This window comes from Bombina bombina, chromosome 1, assembly GCF_027579735.1.
Source record: "Bombina bombina isolate aBomBom1 chromosome 1, aBomBom1.pri, whole genome shotgun sequence".
NCBI classification, from domain to species: Eukaryota; Metazoa; Chordata; class Amphibia; order Anura; family Bombinatoridae; genus Bombina; species Bombina bombina.
This window is the reverse complement of record NC_069499.1, coordinates 327288748-327311182: the sequence shown is the minus strand read 5'-3', so window position 1 is coordinate 327311182 and position 22435 is coordinate 327288748. Positions and strand designations below refer to the sequence as shown.

At 43.3% G+C, this 22435-nt stretch overlaps 1 protein-coding gene across 1 annotated transcript in view; it reads left to right on the top strand.

Moving 5' to 3' along the window:
- MAP3K2 (mitogen-activated protein kinase kinase kinase 2) overlaps positions 1-22435 on the top strand; it is a gene marked incomplete in the record, with an annotated part of 657765 nt that overhangs the window by 264983 nt on the left and 370347 nt on the right. Inside the window, 1 exon segment of the mRNA XM_053712317.1 lies at positions 19612-19711. Within this exon segment, the coding sequence (XP_053568292.1) occupies positions 19612-19711 (100 nt within the window).

Below are 22435 nucleotides of genomic sequence, written 5' to 3'. Positions count from 1 at the left end.
AGTGGGCTGAGACTTAATAATGTCAAATTTCAGCTATCCACATTCCAGGCATGGACCATTGAGAAGCAGATTTTCTAAGCAGACAGACTCTGTACTCTGGGGAATGGTCACTAAACCAAGAGCTGTGTTACGGTTGCCTCCTGGCTGGCTGGAAGTTGGACCGTAGAAAAGGATGCTCCTAGCGCTCACCAAAGGATCATCAGCACCGTAGACACTATAACTACTGCGTAGCCACCATACGTAATGCAGACTCTACGAACCACCGCTGCTGGGCTGGTATCTCGCCATCTGCTCTGCACCCTGGACCTACGACCAGGCTCCAGTAGGTGAACCTCTTCCTTCTGTACAGCGAAGCAGGATCAGGAACAAGAGCTCTTACAAGAGCTCAGTAGCTAAGGGAGTATGAAGAGCATAGCAATCCCTGTAGTGATTATAGCTGTCCCCTACAAACATGAGTCAAAGCTGCAAGTTAGAGGGTCAGAAAAGATCTGATGTGCTGGAACACACATCCTGCTTTTTATTGAGGTTACATGCAAAAAAAAGACACTCTCAGGGGGAGACATAAAATCCCCAATCACACATTTGATACATTTAGATAGAGACAACGCCCTTTGACAGGCCACAACAGCAGATAACATTACACACAAGAAAACAATGCAGTCCACCTTATCACTACTAGCAGTCTGATTAGACAATGGGAATGTTTATCACTAAACTTAATTAGAGCTGATCCCAGCAAACTTGTATTTAGAATAGGTTCTTGAAGCTGAACAAAATTTAACTCTCTAGTTCTGACCGAAGGATCTGTCACATAGCACTTAATGGCACACAATGAAAATGAATGCTTTTGTAACAGTGCTCCCTTTCTGTGGAACACTCTGCCTGTGTGGTACTTGGTTCAGTAAGCCCTATTTACTGAACCAAGTGGGAGAAAGCCAGGGACAAGTTATTTTACAGGTCTGGGGGCATAGTCTTAAAGGGGCATTGTTCACCAAAGTCACTATGTCCCCAGACGGTTCTTAAAGGGCCATACACACCCAATAAAAGTTAATATGTTCTAAGGGGCACAATCTTCCAGGGGCCATAGTCATGAGGAAGGAGGCTGGCAAATAGGCTTCTCCAAAATCCAGGGAAGCAGGGCAATTTTCCATTTAAAGGGCCAGTTACAAATAGCAGTTTGTAACATATCTCCCCTTTTGGAGGGAGACTAACCAGGCACCTGACCTTATGTCGGTCAGTGCCTAAGTTAGTCTCGCAACCCACCCACAAATAAACATTAGCAGCAAAGTAGCCCCCCCACAATAAGTAGTACTGGCCTGTAGGTTGTAGAATGAAAGTGTAGCATCCTCGGCCTTCCTGGCGCAGCTGGGCAAATAGCTGGTGGTACTTGGGGGGCAGAGGCCAGCGGCACTCTGCCCTGATGCCAGCGCTTCTGCTGGGGTGAGGGGTTTGCAGGCCAGTCCTGTAACAAGGGGGTCTGTAGGGCAGAGGCCAGCAGTGCTCTGTTCTGATGCCAGCTCTTCTGCTGGGGGAATTGGGGCATAGTCCTGCCCGGTGGCAAAGGGAACGTGGGGGTCAGTGGGGGTTAACATCTCCACTGTTAACCCTGGGCCCAAGTTAGGAGTTAGCTGGGGAGGGGGAGATTGGCTTACCTCCTCCTCCTGATACTCCGGCGGCCGTTGGGAAGGGAAGTCGATGCTCTCCGCTCCCTGTGGAACATGCTGCGGCTGGGGAGAGAGACCGGTTGTCTCCTCTCCCTGGAAGGCACACTACGGCTGGGGAGGGAGGTCGATGCTCTCCCCTCCCTGTAGCTGGGTCTGTCGTTGGGGATCTGGGCCACCTGCCCAGCATCCCTGTAGGGCCGGTAGAGAGACTGCGGTCCCATCTCCACCTACCTGCTGGGGGTCCTCCCAGGACCAGTCTATGAGGCCTGCTGCCTCTGGTATCTCTGGTTGGGGAAGGAGACCGGTTGTCTCTTCCCTCTGCACGGTATACTGCCGCTGGGGAGGGAGGTCGCTGCTCTCCTCTCCCTGTAACTCACTTTCTCGCTGGAGACCAGGTGTCCATACCCTCAAACTCCACAGTTGGCACTCAAAGGCTCGTGCCGCTTTGTTCTCATTATCCAATTCCCGGATGATGCGACTGACTACCTCCTGCGCAGGGTCTGGACCATATCGGACTAGCCGCCTCTTTACCTCTGGAACGAAATCAGTGCCCTCATAGCGACGGATCCGGTTGAGGTGCTCTTCACAGGGTTCTGACCAGTATCTTGTCAGCTCCATGCTGCTGTAGGTAGGGACGCTGCGCAGTGGCTAGCGTTGCCCTCAATAACTCTCGCTGCTTCTTGCGCTAGGACGCCATCCCACCGCTGCCGCCAAATGTTACGGTTGCCTCCAGGCTGGCTGGAAGTTGGACCGTAGAAAAGGATGCTCCTAGCGCTCACCAAAGGATCATCAGCACCGTAGACACTATAACTAGTGCGTAGCCACCATACGTAATGCAGACTCTACGAACCACCGCTGCTGGGCTGGTATCTCGCCATCTGCTCTGCGCCATGGATCTATGACCAGGCTCCAGTAGGTGAACCTCTTCCTTCTGTACTGCGAAGCAGGATCAGGAACAAGAGCTCTTACAAGAGCTCAGTAGCTAAGGGAGTATGAAGAGCATAGCAATCCCTGTAGTGATTATAGCTGTCCCCTACAAACATGAGTCAAAGCTGCAAGTTAGAGGGTCAGAAAAGGTCTGATGTGCTGGAACACACAGCCTGCTTTTTATTGAGGTTAAATGCAAAAAAAAGACACTCTCAGGGGGAGGCATAAAATCCCCAATCACACATTTGATACATTTAGATAGAGACAATGCCCTTTGACAGGACACAACAGCAGATAACATTACACACAAGAAAACAATGCAGTCCACCTTATCACTACTAGCAGTCTGATTAGACAATGGGAATGTTTATGAATAAACTTAATTAGAGCTGATCCCAGCAAACTTGTATTTAGAATAGGTTCTTGAAGCTGAACAAAATTTAACTCTTTAGTTCTGACCGAAGGGTCTGTCACATAGCACTTAATGGCACACAATGAAAATGAATGCTTTTGTAACAGTGCTCCCTTTCTGTGGAACACTCTGCCTGTGTGGTACTTGGTTCAGTAAGCCCTATTTACTGAACCAAGTGGGAGAAAGCCAGGGACAAGTTTTTACAGGTCTGGGGGCATAGTCTTAAAGGGGCATTGTTCACCAAAGTCACAATATGTCCCCAGACGGTTCTTAAAGGGCCATACACACCCAATAAAAGTTAATATGTTCTAAGGGGCACAATCTTACAGGGGCCATAGTCATGAGGAAGGAGGCTGGCAAATAGGCTTCTCCAAAATCCAGGGAAGCAGGGCAATTTTCCATTTAAAGGGCCAGTTACAAATAGCAGTTTGTAACAAGCTGTATGGCGAGATCACCTGCATGTGGGGGTGTCTGGACATAGAGCTGATGACTTCCTGTCTCAACGCCAAACTGCCAAGATACGGATTGAGGTCAAGGGATCCTCAAGCGGAGTTCGTGGACTCTCTAGCAGTTCCATGGAACTTCAGTCTAGTATATCTTTTTCTGACAATTGTCCATCTTCCTCGAGTCATAGCTAAAATCAAACAGCAGAGCATTTCAGCGATCCTGCTAGCCCCAGTGTGGCCACGCCGGACTTGGTATGCGGATCTAATGAGAATGTCATCTTCTTTGTGGGGGTTATCTGAGGCCAGACCTTTTGAAGCAGGGTATGTTCTTTTATCAAAACCAGAAAAGCATGCAAGAGGCATATTTACCACAAAGGGTGGAAAATTGATCTGTCTTGCTGTGCGGACCGGGGGTTTCCCTGGCACAGGGTGAGGACTCTGCAGATTCTTCAATTTCTTCAGGATGGTTTAGAGAAAGGCCTGTCAGCTAGTTCTCTTAAGGGTCAGATCCCTTTCTGTTTTGTTACATAAGAAGCTGGCTAAGTTGCCAGATGGTCAGTCTTTTGTTCAAGCTTGTATTTCTCTACTTTTCCTCATCCTCGGCTTGAATTACTAAGAGGGTATGGGAAGTGGGAGGGATATGTAAAGCCTTGTTTGTGGTGTCTTTGCCTCCTCCTGGTGGCCAGGTTTCCCATTAGGTCATGAATGATTTCATGGACTCTCACTGCCAATTTGACAAGCAAATGAACAAATAAAACATCTTTAGCTGCAGCCTCATTTTCATTTTGTAATATTTTTGTTTTTAAATCTTCTATTTTTTTCTGAAGATGCTTGAGAATATATTTTCTCCAACATAGGTGTGCCCGGTCCACGGCGTCATCCTTACTTGTGGGATATTCTCTTCCCCAACAGGAAATGGCAAAGAGCCCAGCAAAGCTGGTCACATGATCCCTCCTAGGCTCCGCCTTCCCCAGTCATTCTCTTTGCCGTTGTACAGGCAACATCTCCACGGAGATGGCTTAGAGTTTTTTGGTGTTTAAATGTAGTTTTTATTCTTCAATCAAGAGTTTGTTATTTTAAAATAGTGCTGGTATGTACTATTTACTCTGAAACAGGAAAGAGATGAAGATTTCTGTTTGTAAGAGGAAAATGATTTTAGCAACCGTTACTAAAATCGATGGCTGTTTCCACACAGGACTGTTGAGAGGAATTAACTTCAGTTGGGGGAAACAGTGAGCAGACTTTTGCTGCTTGAGGTATGACACATTTCTAACAAGACTCGGTAATGCTGGAAGCTGTCATTTTCCCTATGGGAACCGGTAAGCCATTTTCTTAGTTTAAGTAAAAGAATAAAGGGCTTCATTAGGGCTTAAAAAACTGGTAGACATTTTTCTGGGCTAAAACGATTACTTTACTAAGTATATTTGGCAGATTATTACTTTTAATAGTTGTTAAATCTTGGGGATTGTTTTAATAAAAACGGCAGGCACTGTATTGGACACCTTTTTCACTGGGGGCCTTTTCTAGTCATAGACAGAGCCTCATTTTCGCGCCTTTAATGCGCAGTTGTTTTTGGAAAGCATGGCATGCAGATGCATGTGTGAGGAGCTAAGAACCACTGAAAAAGCTTATAGAAGGCATCATTTGGTATCGTATTCCCCTCTGGGCTTGGTTGGGTCTCAGCAAAGCAGATACCTGGAACTGTATAGGGGTTAATTGTAAAAACGGCTCCGGTTCCGTTATTTCTCCAACATAGGTGTGTCCGGTCCACGGCGTCATCCTTACTTGTGGGATATTCTCTTCCCCAACAGGAAATGGCAAAGAGCCCAGCAAAGCTGGTCACATGATCCCTCCTAGGCTCCGCCTACCCCAGTCATTCTCTTTGCCGTTGTACAGGCAACATCTCCACGGAGATGGCTTAGAGTTTTTTAGTGTTTAACTGTAGTTTTTATTATTCAATCAAGAGTTTGTTATTTTAAAATAGTGCTGGTATGTACTATTTACTCAGAAACAGAAAAGAGATGAAGATTTCTGTTTGTATGAGGAAAATGATTTTAGCACCGTAACTAAAATCCATGGCTGTTCCACACAGGACTGTTGAGAGCAATTAACTTCAGTTGGGGGAACAGTGTGCAGTCTCTTACTGCTTGAGGTATGACACATTCTAACAAGACGATGTAATGCTGGAAGCTGTCATTTTCCCTATGGGATCCGGTAAGCCATGTTTATTAAGATAGTAAATAAGGGCTTCACAAGGGCTTATTAAGACTGTAGACTTTTTCTGGGCTAAATCGATTCATTATTAACACATATTTAGCCTTGAGGAATCATTTATTCTGGGTATTTTGATATGATTATATCGGCAGGCACTGTTTTTGACACCTTATTCTTTAGGGGCTTTCCCTAATCATAGTCAGAGCCTCATTTTCGCGCCGGTATGGCGCACTTGTTTTTGAGGACAGCATGGCATGCAGCTGCATGTGTGTGGAGCTCTGATACATAGAAAGGTCTTTCTGAAGGCATCATTTGGTATCGTATTCCCCTTTGGGCTTGGTTGGGTCTCAGCAAAGCAGATTCCAGGGACTGTAAAGGGGTTAAATATAAAAACGGCTCCGGTTCCGTTATTTTAAGGGTTAAAGCTTCCAAATTTGGTGTGCAATACTTTTAAGGCTTTAAGACACTGTGGTGAAATTTTGGTGAATTTTGAACAATTCCTTCATACTTTTTCGCAATTGCAGTAATAAAGTGTGTTTAGTTTAAAATTTAAAGTGACAGTAACGGTTTTATTTTAAAACGTTTTTTGTGCTTTGTTATCAAGTTTATGCCTGTTTAACATGTCTGAACTACCAGATAGATTGTGTTCTGACTGTGGGGAAACCAAGGTTCCTTCTCATTTAACTATATGTATTTTATGTCATAAAAAAATTTAGTAAAAATGATGCCCAAGATGATTCCTCAAGTGAGGGGAGTAAGCATGGTACTGCATCATCCCCTCCTTCGTCTACACCAGTCTTGCCCATACAGGAGGCCCCTAGTACATCTAGTGCGCCAATACTCCTTACTATGCAACATTTAACGGCTGTAATGGATAATTCTATCAAAAACATTTTAGCCAATATGCCCACTTATCAGTGAAAGCGCGACTGCTCTGTTTTAGAAAATTCTGTAGAGCATGAGAACGCTGATGATATGGTTTCTGAAGGGCCCCTACACCAGTCTGAGGGGGCCAGGGAGGTTTTGTCTGAGGGAGAAATTTCAGATTCAGGAAACATTTCTCAACAAGCTGAACCTGATGTGATTACTTTTAAATTTAAGTTGGAACATCTCCGCGCTCTGCTTAAGGAGGTGTTATCCAATTTGGATGATTGTGATTATCTGGTCATTCCAGAACCACTATGTAAAATGGAAAAGTTCTTAGAGGCCCCGGGGCCCCCCGAAGCTTTTCCTATATCCAAGCGGGTGGCGTACATTGTTAGTACAGAATGGGACAGGCCCGGTATACCTTTAGTACCTCCCCCCATATTTATAAAATTGTTTTCCTATAGTCGACACCAGAAAGGACTGATGGCAGACAGTCCCCAAGGTCGAGGGGGCGGTTTCTACTCTACACAAGCGCGCCACTATACCCATAGAAGATAGTTGTGCTTTCCAAGATCCTATGGATAAAAAATTAGAAGGTCTGCTAAAGATGTTTGTTCAGCAAGGTTCCCTTCTACAACCAATTGCATGCATTGTCCCTGTCACTGCAGCCGCGTGTTTCTAGTTTGATGAGCTAGGAAAGGCGATTATTAGTAATTCTTCTTCTTATGAGGAGATTATGGACAGAATTCGTGCTCTTAAATTGGCTAATTCTTTCACCCTAGACGCCACCTTGCAATTGGCTAGGTTAGCGGCGAAAAAATTCTGGGTTTGCTATTGTGGCGCAGAGCGCTTTGGTTAAAATCTTGGGCAGCGGATGCGTCTTCCAAGAACAAATTGCTTGACATTCCTTTCAAGGGGAAAACACTCTTTGGCCCTGACTTGAAAGAGATTATCTCTGATATCACTGGGGGCAAGGGCCACGCCCTTCCTCAGGATAGGTCTTTTCAAGACCAAAAATAAACCTAAGTTTCGTCCCTTTCGCAGAAACGGATCAGCCCCAAGGGCTACGTCCTCTAAGCAGGAAGGTAATACTTCTCAAGCCAATCCAGCCTGGAGACCTATGCAAGGCTGGAACAAAGGAAAGCAGGCCAGGAAACCTGCCACTGCTACCAAGACAGCATGAAATGCGGGCCCCCGATCCGGGACCGGATCTGGTGGGGGGCAGACTCTCTCTCTTCGCTCAGGCTGGGGCAAGAGATGTTCTGGACCCTTGGGCGATAGAAATAGTCTCCCAAGGTTATTCTCTGGAGTTCAAGGGGCTTCCTCCAAAGGGGAGGTTCCACAGGTCTCAGTTGTCTTCAGACCACATAAGAAGACAGGCATTCTTACATTGGGTAGAAGACCTGCTAAAAATGGGAGTGATTCATCCTGTTCCATTAGGAGAACAAGGGATGGGGTTCTACTCCAATCTGTTCATAGTTCCCAAAAAAGAGGGAACGTTCAGACCAATCTTAGATCTCAAGATCTTGAACAAGTTTCTCAAGGTTCCATCGTTCAAGATGGAAACCATTCGAACACTTCTTCCTTCCATCCAGGAAGGTCAATTCATGACCAAGGTGGATTTCAAGGATGCGTATCTACATATTCCTATCCACAAGGAACATCATCGGTTCCTAAGGTTTGAATTCCTGGACAAGCATTTCCAGTTCGTGGCGTTTTCTTTCGGATTAGCCACTGCTCCTAGGATTTTCTCATAGGTACTAGGGTCCCTTCTGGCGGTGCTAAGACCAAGGGGCATTGCTGTAGTACCTTACTTGGACGACATTCTGATTCGAGCGTCGTCCCTTCCTCAAGTAAAGGCTCACACGGACATTGTCCTGGCCTTTCTCAGATCTCACGGATGGAAAGTGAACGTGGAAAAGAGTTCTCTATCTCCGTCAACGAGGGTTCCCTTCTTGGGAACTATAATAGACTCCTTAGAAATGAGGATTTTTCTGACAGAAGCCAGAAAAACAAAACTTCTAGACTCTTGTCGGATACTTCATTCCGTTCCTCTTCCTTCCATAGCGCAGTGCATGGAAGTGATAGGTTTGATGGTAGCGGCAATGGACATAGTTCCTTTTGTGCGCATTCATCTAAGACCATTACAACTGTTCCTGCTCAGTCAGTGGAATGGGGACTATTCAGACTTGTCTCCGAAGATACAAGTAAATCAGAGGACCAGAGACTCATTCCGTTGGTGGCTGTCCCTGGACAACCTGTCACAAGGGATGACCTTCCGCAGACCAGAGTGGGTCATTGTCACGACCGACGCCAGTCTGATGGGCTGGGGCGCGGTCTGGGGATCCCTGAAAGCTCAGGGTCTTTGGTCTCGGGTAGAATCTCTTCTACCGATAAATATTCTGGAACTGAGAGCGATATTCAATGCTCTCAAAGCTTGGCCTCAGCTAGCGAGGGCCAAGTTCATACATCAACCATCAGGGGGGAACAAGGAGTTCCCTAGCGATGGAAGAAGTGACCAAAATCATTCTATGGGCGGAGTCTCACTCCTGCCACCTGTCTGCTATCCACATCCCAGGAGTGGAAAATTGGGAAGCGGATTTTCTGAGTCGTCAGACATTGCATCCGGGGGAGTGGGAACTCCATCCGGAAATCTTTGCCCAAGTCACTCAACCGTGGGGCATTCCAGACATGGATCTGATGGCCTCTCGTCAGAACTTCAGAGTTCCTTACTACGGGTACAGATCCAGGGATCCCAAGGCGGCTCTAGTGGATGCACTAGTAGCACCTTGGACCTTCAAACTAGCTTATGTGTTCCCGCCGTTTCCTCTCATCCCCAGGCTGGTAGCCAGGATCAATCAGGAGAGGGCGTCGGTGATTTTGATAGCTCCTGCGTGGCCACGCAGGACTTGGTATGCAGATCTGGTGAATATGTCATCGGCTCCACCATGGAAGCTACCTTTGAGACGAGACCTTCTTGTTCTAGGTCCGTTCGACCCACTCCAGCTGACTGCTTGGAGATTGAACGCTTGATCTTATCAAAGCGAGGGTTCTCAGATTCTGTTATTAATACTCTTGTTCAGGCCTGAAAGCCTGTAACCAGAAAATTACCACATAATTTGGTATATCTGTTGGTGTGAATCTGCAGGATTCCCTTGGGACAAGGTTAAGATTCCTAAGAGTCTATCCTTCCTTCGAGAAGGATTGGAAAAAGGATTATCTGCAAGTTCCTTGATGGGACAGATTTCTGCCTTGTCTGTGTTACTTCACAAAAAGCTGGCAGCTGTGCCAGATGTTCTAGCCTTTGTTCAGGCTCTGGTTAGAATCAAGCCTGTTTACAAAATTTTGACTCCTCCTTGGAGTCTCAACCTAGTTCTTTCAGTTCTTCAGGGGGTTCCGTTTGAACCCTTACATCCCGTTGATATTAAGTTATTATCTTGGAAAGTTTTGTTTTTGGTTGCAATTTCTTCTGCTAGAAGAGTTTCAGAATTATCTGCTCTGCAGTGTTCTTCTCCTTATCTGGTGTTCCATGCAGATAAGGTGGTTTTGCGTACTAAACCTGGTTTTCTTCCAAAAGTTGTTTCTAACAAAGACATTAACCAGGAGATAGTTGTGCCTTCTTTGTGTCCTAATCCAGTTTCAAAGAAGGAACGTTTGTTGCACAACTTGGATGTAGTTCGTGCTCTCAAATTTTACTTAGCAGCTACTAAGGTTTTCAGACAAACTTTGTCTTTGTTTGTTGTTTATTCTGGTAAACGGAGAGGTCAAAAAGCAACTTCTACCTCTCTCTCCTTCTGGATTAAAAGCATTATCCGATTGGCTTATGAGACTGCCGGACGGCAGCCTCCTGAAAGAATCACAGCTCACTCCACTAGGGCTGTGGCTTCCACATGGGCCTTCAAGAACGAGGCTTCTGTTGATCAGATATGTAAGGCAGCGACTTGGTCTTCACTGCACACTTTTTCTAAATTTTACAAATTTGATACTTTTGCTTCTTCTGAGGCTATTTTTGGGAGAAAGGTTTTGCAAGCCGTGGTGCCTTCCATTTAGGTGACCTGATTTGCTCCCTCCCTTCATCCGTGTCCTAAAGCTTTGGTATTGGTTCCCACAAGTAAGGATGACGCCGTGGACCGGACACACCTATGTTGGAGAAAACAGAATTTATGTTTACCTGATAAATTACTTTCTCCAACGGTGTGTCCGGTCCACGGCCCGCCCTGGTTTTTTTAATCAGGTCTGATAATTTATTTTCTTTAACTACAGTCACCACGGTAACATATGGTTTCTCCTATGCAAATATTCCTCCTTAACGTCGGTCGAATGACTGGGGTAGGCGGAGCCTAGGAGGGATCATGTGACCAGCTTTGCTGGGCTCTTTGCCATTTCCTGTTGGGGAAGAGAATATCCCACAAGTAAGGATGACGCCGTGGACCGGACACACCGTTGGAGAAAGTAATTTATCAGGTAAACATAAATTCTGTTTTTAAGGGTTAAAGCTTTCAAATTTGGTGTGCAATACTTTTAAGGCTTTAAGTTACTGTGGTGAAATTTTGGTGAAATTTGAACAATTCCTTCATACTTTTTCACATATTCAGTAATAAAGTGTGTTCAGTTTAAAATTTAAAGGGACAGTAACGGTTTTATTGTAAAACGTTTTTTGTGCTTTGTTGACAAGTTTAAGCCTGTTTAACATGTCTGAACCATCAGATAACGATGTTCTATATGTATGAAAGCCAATGTGTCTCCCCATTTAAATATATGTGATATATTTGTGTCATAATGTCCAAACAAAGTAGGGATAATAATGCCATAGATATGATATTGCCCAAGATGATTCCTCTAATGAGGGGAGTAAGTATGGTACTGCATCATCCCCTTCTGTGTCTACACCAGTTTTGCCCACACAAGAGGCCCCTAGTACATCTAGTGCGCCAATACTTATTACCATACAACAATTAATGGCTGTAATGGATAATTCTATTGCATGCATTTTTTTCCAAAATGCCTACTTATCAGAGAAAGCGTGATTGCTCTGTTTTAAACACTGAAGAGCATGAGGACGCTGATGATAATGGTTCTGACATACCCTCACACCTATCTGAAGGGGCCAGGAGGGAGGTTTTGTCTGAGGGAGAAATTTCAGATTCAGGGAAAATTTCTCAACAAGCAGAACCTGATATTGTAACTTTTTTTTTTTTTTATAGTAACTTTTTATTTTGTTTTAAAAACATAAGTAACAATTGGGGACACACAGGTCCCCTGCTCTAATAGGTACAAACAAGGTATTTGGACACGCAGGTCCGAAATAGATGAACACACATACTGAAAGGATGCAATTAATAAGGCCTATGAGCACCCTGGAAAGGGAAAACATGAGATAAATGTTCCCTTAAGCACATACATGAATAGCATTATATGGAACCATAATTCCCCATCCAAGGAACACACAAGTTAGGTCTAGTCAATGAGGAAGCTTATACTTCTGTGATATCAAAGGATTTGCGGCGAAAGTAGTTCGCCTAATTTGAGCCCTGGAGTGGGCTCTGTATGGGGGGGGGGGGGAGGTGAACGTGCACAAAATATCTACTGTAAGTAAACATAGAGGCGATTAGCCATTGCACAATATAATAAATTAAATAAAGTGCTGCGTGGTCTGGGCTTAATATAAATGTCATAACTTTCTTTATGGTATAATATGATATAATATAACGGGCCCTAGACTCTTATGGGTTACATGAAACTAGTCACCTGCAGGACTGAAAACCCTCCTATCATGCTATGGGGTCTAGTTACACATCCTCACCAGATTGAGTAGTTAAGGCTTGCATATATCCTGTGGGAGTAAGTTATCTCATAGACAATACATCAAAACAGGATACCTGTGTTAGTGAAATTCAATTCCCTTCATAACATCTCGCTATATAAGAAGAATTTATATCAATTGATCTTAGGTTGCCACCTTCAAGGTTTTAAGCTTCCTTTATGTGTACTCCCTCAAGGCCCTGGCCACTGGTCCAGAAGGAAAAACACAAATTATGAAAGGATAGTCTTGAACAATAATGAAATAATAATGATACACATAAGCACAGTAGTAGATTGCAATTGTCCCTGCCAGGGGCCCCCTCTAACCCCCAGCCAGGACAGACACAAAAAATGGCTTGTCATTATCATTAGAGGCCTCATATCAGTGACCCAAGATCAATACAATTGTAAGGTGGCTGCTAGGACAGCTGTTTCCCGGACACTTATGTAGATGTCTCTCCTGAGGCTCCCCACTAACCCCCAGGTGAGGTATAAAGTCAAGATGTCCGCAGCCACTATTATATTAACACTCAGCAAGCTATATGGAGAAGGCAAACAGTAAGTTAAATTAACATTGAAGTCCCACAGCATAAATATCATACATTAAGGTAGTGGGATGTCCCAGGCTATAGAGTTGAGTATGAGATAAACCTAGTGTTAGACCCTTGATATAAGAGAGCCATAACATGCAACATATATTATTAGTGTGTATACATTGTGAAATAGAGCCAAAATAAAACACTCACTGTGGATATAGGAGTTTTCTGACCCATCCTCTAACACACAATTGCAATGTAAATGCAAGCAGACTCATCTCTAACTGTGTCTAGTTGTGAGCTGCATATAGAAAAGTAGATGTGTCTGTGGAAGGCGTCACAATAAATGTATAACCAGGAATATTGGAGCAGACCCAAGCAGTACAGGAAGCCAAGCGTGTACAAAATGTGCCATGTATAGAGCATAATTAAACCTCTACTCCCCTCCAGTGGCAGAAAATGGTAATTACATCTTTCAACAGAAAATATACATTTAAATCTAAATTCTGCCGTGCGGTGAATTTTTATACAAATGACTCAAATTATTGAGGTCAAAGGAGCTTAAGAATGTGGATCAACTGTGTATATATGTGAGAAAAGCCTTCAGGGGACAGTTGTCATATTTAGCCAGGTCACATAGGTGGACAATCACTGTTGTAAGTCCGATTTCTGCCATGCCATTATTAATACACATTCTCCCCCTCTCCCTGAACAAATTGAGAGCAATTCAATCGGTCCTATAGTGTAACATGCAAAAGTATGCTAGGCACATAAGTAATATAAGAAACAAAGCATTGGTATGTAGATCGTTTGGAACACATAATAGGATTGGCTACATCTCACTAAAGTACCACTGCGTAATATTCAAAAGTAAAGATACTGGTAGTATTGAAACACATATGTTCCTAGTAGGAATTAGAATGAACAGGGAGTGAAAACATCAATATATATTAAACAAGTTGCAGCTAAATAGTTCCCCAATGAGTATTGTTGACGTTTTCACACCAAACATAAAATAAAAGTGAAGTCTCAGAGTCCTTGCTCTTCAAACAGGATCAGTTCAAGGGACACAGATAAGATCGTTCTCCTCATTGTCCTCCTATGAAATAATCTGTCCCATTACCCCACACCAACCGTAGGCAGCAAAGAGACAGAGAGCAGCAAAGACACTTCTACAAGCTGAGGCCCTTCCACTATGTTTAGCCACCAAAATATTGCGGGAGCATGTCCTGTCTCAGCCAGGATAACATGGTCAGCAGAAATGGAGCCTGTATTCAGGTCAGTTCCCACCTCATTGTCAGAAGTCAGCTCACTGATCGATATTGAAGGGACCTTTAGAACTGCTCCGGTGCAACTCAGCCACATGTCACAATCAGTAAAGGGAATTGGTCCTATCTCCACACGATGCGGACCATCTACAGCTGACTGTCTCCCTTCCATATTCAAAGTGCTATACTCACAAGTCACTGCAGGTAAAGGTGAAGCAGGCAGAAACAAATCCTGCGCAGGAACAGCAGTCTCACTCTCACCAACTCCTGTTTCAGCGCTGTCCACGATGTTTGAGGGCCTGAACCCAGCGAGACCCAGGGTCTGGTAAAGCAGTGTCTCCATTCTGAGAGAATGGCGATGCAAGACATTGCGCAGATCAGCTTCCCAGGTATCAATTGCGGCAGCAGATCTTAGAGTAGGAGGCATTATTGGCTGTCTTAATGGCTTGAGAGTCACTGTATAGGATGATAGATCTCTAGAAAGACAGCAACCACGTGGCCCATCTGCCGCACGTAGATAGAGTAGATTAGCTTGAAATTAACTGCTAAGTTGCGGTATCTTGCTTCATGTAGTTTCTTGAGGGTACTATAGGACAGATCTTATGACTTTTACATCAAAATTTTTGTAGTAAATCCCATATTAGGCATAATGAAGTCAGGAGCTCCACTAAAACATGACCAGTCACTTTGGCTTCAGGCTCCGCCCCCCGATATTGTAACTTTTAAATTTCAACATCTCCACGCACTACTTAAGGAGGTATTATCTACTCTGGATGATTGTGACAATTTGGTCATTCCAGAGAAATTAGGTAAGATGGACAAGTTCCTAGAGGTTCCGGTGCCCCCCGATGTTTTTCCTATACCCAAGCGGGTGGCGGACATAGTAAATAAGGAGTGGGAAAGGCCCGGCATACCCTTTGTCCTCCCCCTATATTTAAGAAATTAGTTCCTATGGTCGACCCCAGAAAGGACTTATAGCATACAGTCCCCAAGGTCGAGGGGGCGGTTTCTACTCTAAACAAACGCACTTCTATTCCTATAGAAGATAGTTGTGCTTTCAAGATCCTATGGATTAAAGGTTAGAGGGTTTGCTTAAAAAGATGTTTGTTCAGCAAGGTTACCTTCTACAACCAATTTCATGCATTGTTCCTGTCACTACAGCTGCGTGTTTCTGGTTCGAAGAACTAGAAAAGTCGCTTAATAAAGAATCTTCGTACGAGGAGGTTTTGGACAGAGTTCAAGCTCTTAAATTGGCTAACTCTTTTTTATTTTAGATGCCGCTTTGCAATTAGCTAGATTAGCGGCGAATAATTCAGGGTTTGCTATCGTGGCGCGCAGAGCGCTTTTGCTTAACATCCCTTTCAAGGGTAAAACACTGTTTGGCCCTGACTTGAAAGAGATTATTTCAGGCATCACTGGGGGAGAGGGCCACGCCCTTCCTCTGGATAGGTCTTTTAAGGCTAAAAAGAAGCCAAATTTTCGTCCCTTTCGCAGAAACGGACCAGCCTCAAATTCTACACCCTCTAAGCAAGAGGGTAATACTTCTCAAACCAAGCCAGCCTGGAGGCCGATGCAAGGCTGGAACAAGGGTAAGCAGGCCAAGTCACCTGCCACTGCTACCAAAACAGCATGAAGTGTTGGCCCCCGATCTGGGAAGGATCTGGTGGGGGGCAGACTTTCTCTCTTTGCTCAGGTTGGGGCAAGAGATGTTCAGGATCCTTGGGCGCTAGAAATAGTTTCTCAAGGTTATCTCCTGGAATTCAGGGAACTACTCCCAAGGGGAAGGTTCCACGGGTCTCAATTATCTTCGAACAGGCATTCTTACACTGTGTAGAAGACCTGTCAAGCATGGGAGTGATTCATCCTGTTCCATTAGGAGAACAAGGGATGGGTTTTTACTCCAACCTGTTCATAATTCCCAAAAAAGAGGGAACATTCAGACCTATTTTAGATCTCAAGATTCTAAACAAGTTTCTAAGGGTTTCATCATTCAAAATGGAAACCATTCGAACGATCCTTCCTACCATCCAGGAAGGTCAATTCATGACCACGGTGGACTTAAAGGATGCGTACCTACGTATTCCTATCCACAAGGAACATTTTCGGTTCCTAAGGTTCGCCTTTCTGGACAAGCATTACCTGTGGCACTTCCATTCGGATTAGCCACTGCTCCAAGGATTTTCACAAGGGTACTAGGGTCCCTTCTAGCGGTGCTAAGACCAAGGGGCATTGCAGTAGTACCTTACTGGACGACCTCCTGATTCAAGTGTCGTCTCTGTCAAAAGCAAGGGCTCATACGGACATTGTCCTAGCCTTTCTCAGATCTCACAGGTGGAAAGTGAACATAGAAAAAAGTTCTCTGTCCCCGTCAACAAGAGTTCCCTTCTTGGGAACAATAATGGTTTCCTTAGAAATGAAGGTTTTTCTGACAGAGGCCAGAAAATCAAAACTTCTAAGCTCTTGTCAGGTACTTCATTCTGTTCTTCTTCCTTCCATAGCGCAGTCCATGGAAGTAATAGGGTTGATGGTTGCGGCAATGGACATAGTTCCTTTTGCACGAATTCATCTAAGACCATTGCACCTGGGCATGCTCAGACTGTGGAATGGGGATTATACAGACTTGTCTCCGACGATACAAGTAGATCAAATAACCAGAGATTCACTCCGTTGGTGGCTGACCCTGGACAACCTGTCACAGGGAATGAGCTTCCGCAGACCAGAATAGGTCATTGTCACGACCGACGCCAGTCTGGTGGGCTGGGGCGCGGTCTGGGAACCCCTGAAAAACTCAGGGTCTATGGTTTCGGGAAGACTCTCTTCTCCCGATAAACATAATGGAACTGAGAGCGATATTCAATGCTCTCAAGGCTTGGCCTCGACTAGCAAAGGCCAAATTCATAAGGTTTCAATCAGTCATCATGACGACTGTTACATATATCAACCATCAGGGGGTAACAAGGAGTTCCCTGGCGATGGAGGAGCATCCGGGGGAGTGGGAACTCCATCTGGAAATCTTTGCCCAAATAACTCAATTATGGGGCATTCCAGACTTGGTTCTGATGGCCTCTCGTCAGAACTTCATGGTCCCTTGTTACGGGTCCAAATCCAGGGATCCCAAGGCGACTCTATTGGATACAATAGTAGCACCTTGGATCTTCAACCTAGCTTATGTATTCCCACCGTTTCCTCTCATTCCCAGGCTGGTAGCCAGGATCAATCTGGAGAGGGCTTCGGTGACCTTGATAGTTCCTGTGTGGCCACGCAGGACTTGGTATGCAGACCTGGTGAATGTGTCATCGGCTCCACCATGGAAGCTACCTTTGAGACAGGACCTTCTTATTCAGGGTCCATTCGAACATCCGAATCTGGTTTTCCTCCAACTGACTGCTTGGAGTTTGGACGCTTGATTTTATCAAAGCGTGGGTTTTCAGATTCTGTAATAGATACTCTTATTCAGGCTAGAAAGCCTGTAACTAGAAAAATTTACCATAATATATGGAAAAAATATATCTGTTGGTGTGAATCTAAAGGATTCCCATGGAACAAGATAAAAATTCCTAAGATTCTTTCCTTTCTACAAGAAGGTTTGGAGAAAGGATTTTCTGCGAGTTCTCTGAAGGGACAGATCTCTGCTTTATCTGTTTTACTTCACAAAAGGCTGGCAGCTGTGCCAGACGTTTAAGCGTTTGTTCAGGCTCTGGTTAGAATCAAGCCTGTTTACAGACCTTTGACTCTTCCCTGGAGTCTTAATCTAGTTCTTTCAGTTCTTCAAGGGGTTCCGTTTGAACCCTTACATTCCATAGATATTAAGTTATTATCTTGGAAAGTTTTGTTTTAGGTTGCAATTTCTTCTGCTAGAAGAGTTTCTGAGTTATCTGCTCTGCAGTGTTCTCCGCCCTATCTGGTCCATGCAGATAAGGTGGTTTTTACGTACTGAGCCTGGTTTTCTTCCGAAGGTTGTTTCCAACAAAAATATTAACCAGGAGATAGTTGTACCTTCTTTGTGTCCGAATCCAGTTTCATAGAAGGAACGTTTGTTACACAATTTGGACGTTGTCCGTGCTCTAAAATTCTATTTAGATGCTACAAAGGATTTCAGACAAACATCTTCCTTGTTTGTTGTTTATTCTGGTAAAAGGAGAGGTCAAAAAGCAACTTCTACCTCTCTCTCTTTTTGGCTTAAAAGCATCATCAGATTGGCTTATGAGACTGCCGGACGGCAGCCTCCTGAAAGAATCACAGCTCATTCCACTAGGGCCGTGGCTTCCACATGGGCCTTTAAGGACGAGGCTTCTGTTGATCAGATATGTAAGGCAGCGACTTGGTCTTCACTGCACACTTTTACCAAATTTTACAAATTTGATACTTTTGCTTCTTCTGAGGCTATTTTTGGGAGAAAGGTTTTGCAAACCGTGGTGCCTTCCATCTAGGTGACCTGATTTGCTCCCTCCCATCATCCGTGTCCTAAAGCTTTGGTATTGGTTCCCACAAGTAAGGATGACGCCGTGGACCGGACACACCTATGTTGGAGAAAACAGAATTTATGTTTACCTGATAAATTACTTTCTCCAACGGTGTGTCCGGTCCACGGCCCGCCCTGGTTTTTTAATCAGGTCTGATGATTTATTTTCTTTAACTACAGTCACCACGGTATCATATGATTTCTCCTATGCAAATATTCCTCCTTTACGTCGGTCGAATGACTGGGGAAGGCGGAGCCTAGGAGGGATCATGTGACCAGCTTTGCTGGGCTCTTTGCCATTTCCTGTTGGGGAAGAGAATATCCCACAAGTAAGGATGACGCCGTGGACCGGACACACCGTTGGAGAAAGTAATTTATCAGGTAAACATAAATTCTGTTTTTAGCTTATACTATAGGAGCAGTGCAAAGTGATAAGAGGACCAAATATTGTCTCTGTCACAGCTTCTAAAATCTGCCATTGTTGCATAAAAGCAGCCATAAGTAATTAATGAGTTAATGTAGCATTGACACTAAATTGGAATTGAAAGTAAGTTTTATGTGTGAAAATATACATTTTTATGTATAGATAACTGTATTGATATCTTAAAGGGACATGAAACCCCAAACTTTTTCATTATTCAGAGCATACAGTTGTAAACAACTTTACAGTTTATTTAGATTATCAAATGTACTTTATTCTGTTGGTATCCTTTGTTGAATGAGCAGCAATGAGCTACAGGGAGCTAAATGAACACAATTAGTGAATCAATGAGGAAGCATATATGTGTAGCCACCAATCCCCTAATAGCTTCCAGTAGTGCATTACTGATGCTGAGCCTACCTAAATATGCTTTTCAATTAAGGACACAAAGAAAACAAAGCAAATTTAGATAATGGAAGTAAATTGGAAAGTTTTTTTTTATAATTGCATGCTCTGTCAGAATCATTAAGATAATTTTTATTTGACTTATTTCCCTTTTGCTTTGTAATTAAAAATGTTATCCTATTTTCAGAATCCTGCAATTCTCTCGACCAGTTCTACTGGAAGACCTTTTTGAAAAGGCTAAGATTGCGTTTGGTCAATCCATGGATTTGCACTACAGCAATAATGAGGTGATGATCTTTGTTAGTTTGTTTTCTGCTTAAAGGGGCAGTACACTGTAAAATTGTTTTTCCATTAATGTATTTTCTTTGACTTGTTATACCAGCTGAGTATAAAATATTTTAGAAATTGCATTTTCAGGTTTGTGTATATGAAGGAGCTGTTTTTGTGCTTTGAAACCACAGCCTATTACAATGGGTTGAGCTTAAAGGTAATATCAGATCTCATGATGTTACCACTTTGTGTACACAGACTTGCTTCCTTATCTTATATTTGTCTGGAACACCAAAGCTCAATACATAGAGAGAACAATGGAAAATTATAATTTTATTACTCAACTATTCTGCAGCCCACTGAGAGCTGTGTTTACTTAGGCTTGTCAATAGCATATACTCCAGTATCGAAACTTTCAGTATAGGTGGCTATACCACAGGCTAAATCGGCTATTTCAAATGCTGAAATAGGAGTAAAGGAGCTACTTGTAAACAATTTAATACACTCTAGCAGATAAAATGGATCATTGGAAAAAATTTAAAGGGGAGAAAATTTTGGGGTTAACTGTCCATTTAAATTTAACTTAGTTATCAATTAAAGTTTTAAGTTTAAAGTGTGCATCTTAATAATTACGAACAGTTCAGTGTTGACATTAGGCTGTTACCTAAATGGTGGTATCAATTTTTTTCTTCCTATATTTTAATGACAGTATAAAATGTTGATCACGTTTGCTGGCAAGTGGCATCGCTATGTATATGTGTATAGACTAAAAACATACCTATTCTGATTATGAAAGAGATAGTAGCAGTCTGCAAACTGTACATAATATTAGGAACTTTGATAGTTTACACAATTTTTCTCTTACATGGTGTATCCAGTCCACGGATTCATCCTTACTTGTGGGATATTCTCAATCCCTACAGGAAGTGGCAAAGAGAGCACACAGCAGAGCTGTCCATATAGCTCCCCTCAGGCTCCGCCCCCCAGTCATTCTCTTTGCCGCTCTAACAAGTAGCATCTCCACGGGAGGGTAAAGTGAATGTGGTGTTAGATTTGTAGTTTTTATTCAAACAAGAGTTTATTTTAAAATTGTGTCGGTTTGTACTATTTACTCTGTGGCAGAAAGTGATGAAGATTTCTGCTGAGAGGAAAACGATTTTAGCATGTTGTAACTAAAATCCATTGCTGTTCCCACACAGGACTGTTGAGTACCGGAGAACTTCAGTTGGGGGGAACAGTTTGCAGGCTTATCTGCTATAAGGTATGCTCAGTCACTTTTTTTCTAGTCAAGACCTGGTAATGCTAGAAGACTGACAGAATCCCCATGAGGGGAAGGTAAGCCATATTCTGAGACTTAGTATAGAAGGATGGCTTAGTTAAAAGGGCTTAAAACGCTGGTGGACACTGTTAAAAGGAAATCGATTATTTCTTTCATGTAATTAGCAAGAGTCCATGAGCTAGTGACGTATGGGATATACATTCCTACCAGGAGGGGCAAAGTTTCCCAAACCTTAAAATGCCTATAAATACACCCCTCACCACACCCACAAATCAGTTTTACAAACTTTGCCTCCGATGGAGGTGGTGAAGTAAGTTTGTGCTAGATTCTACGTTGATATGCGCTCCGCAGCAAGTTGGAGCCCGGTTTTCCTCTCAGCGTGCAGTGAATGTCAGAGGGATGTGAGGAGAGTATTGCCTATTTGAATGCAGTGATCTCCTTCTACGGGGTCTATTTCATAGGTTCTCTGTTATCGGTCGTAGAGATTCATCTCTTACCTCCCTTTTCAGATCGACGATATACTCTTATATATACCATTACCTCTGCTGATTCTCGTTTCAGTACTGGTTTGGCTTTCTACAAACATGTAGATGAGTGTCCTGGGGTAAGTAAATCTTATTTTCTGTGACACTCTAAGCTATGGTTGGGCACTTTATTTATAAAGTTCTAAATATATGTATTCAAACATTTATTTGCCTTGACTCAGAATGTTCAACTTTCCTTATTTTTCAGACAGTCAGTTTCATATTTGGGATAAATGCATTTGTTTCAATCATTTTTTCTTACCTTAAAAAATTTGACTTTTTCCCTGTGGGCTGTTAGGCTCGCGGGGGCAGAAAATGCTTCATTTTATTGCGTCATTCTTGGCGCGGACTTTTTTGGCGCAAATTTTTTTTTCTGTTTCCGGCGTCATACGTGTCGCCGGAAGTTGCGTAATTTTTTGACGTTTTTTTGCGTCAAAAATGTCGGCGTTCCGGATGTGGCGTCATTTTTGGCGCCAAAAGCATTTAGGCGCCAAATAATGTGGGCGTCTTTTTTGGCGCTAAAAAATATGGGCGTCATTTTTGTCTCCACATTATTTAAGTCTCATTATTTATTGTTTCTGGTTGCTAGAAGCTTGTTCTTTGGCATTTTTTCCCATTCCTGAAACTGTCATTTAAGGAATTTGATCAATTTTGCTTTATATGTTGTTTTTTTCTTTTACATATTGCAAGATGTCTCACGTTGCAACTGAGTCAGAAGATACTTCAGGAAAATCACTGCACAGTGCTGGAGCTACCAAGCTAAGTGTATCTGCTTTAAACTTTTGGTATCTGTTTCTCCAGCTGTTATTTGTATTGCATGTCATGTCAAACTTATTAATGCAGATAAAATTTCCTTTAGTACTGTTACATTAATCAACATCTAATTTTCAGAGTGTTCCTGATAACATAAGAGATTTTATTTTTTAAATCCATTAAGA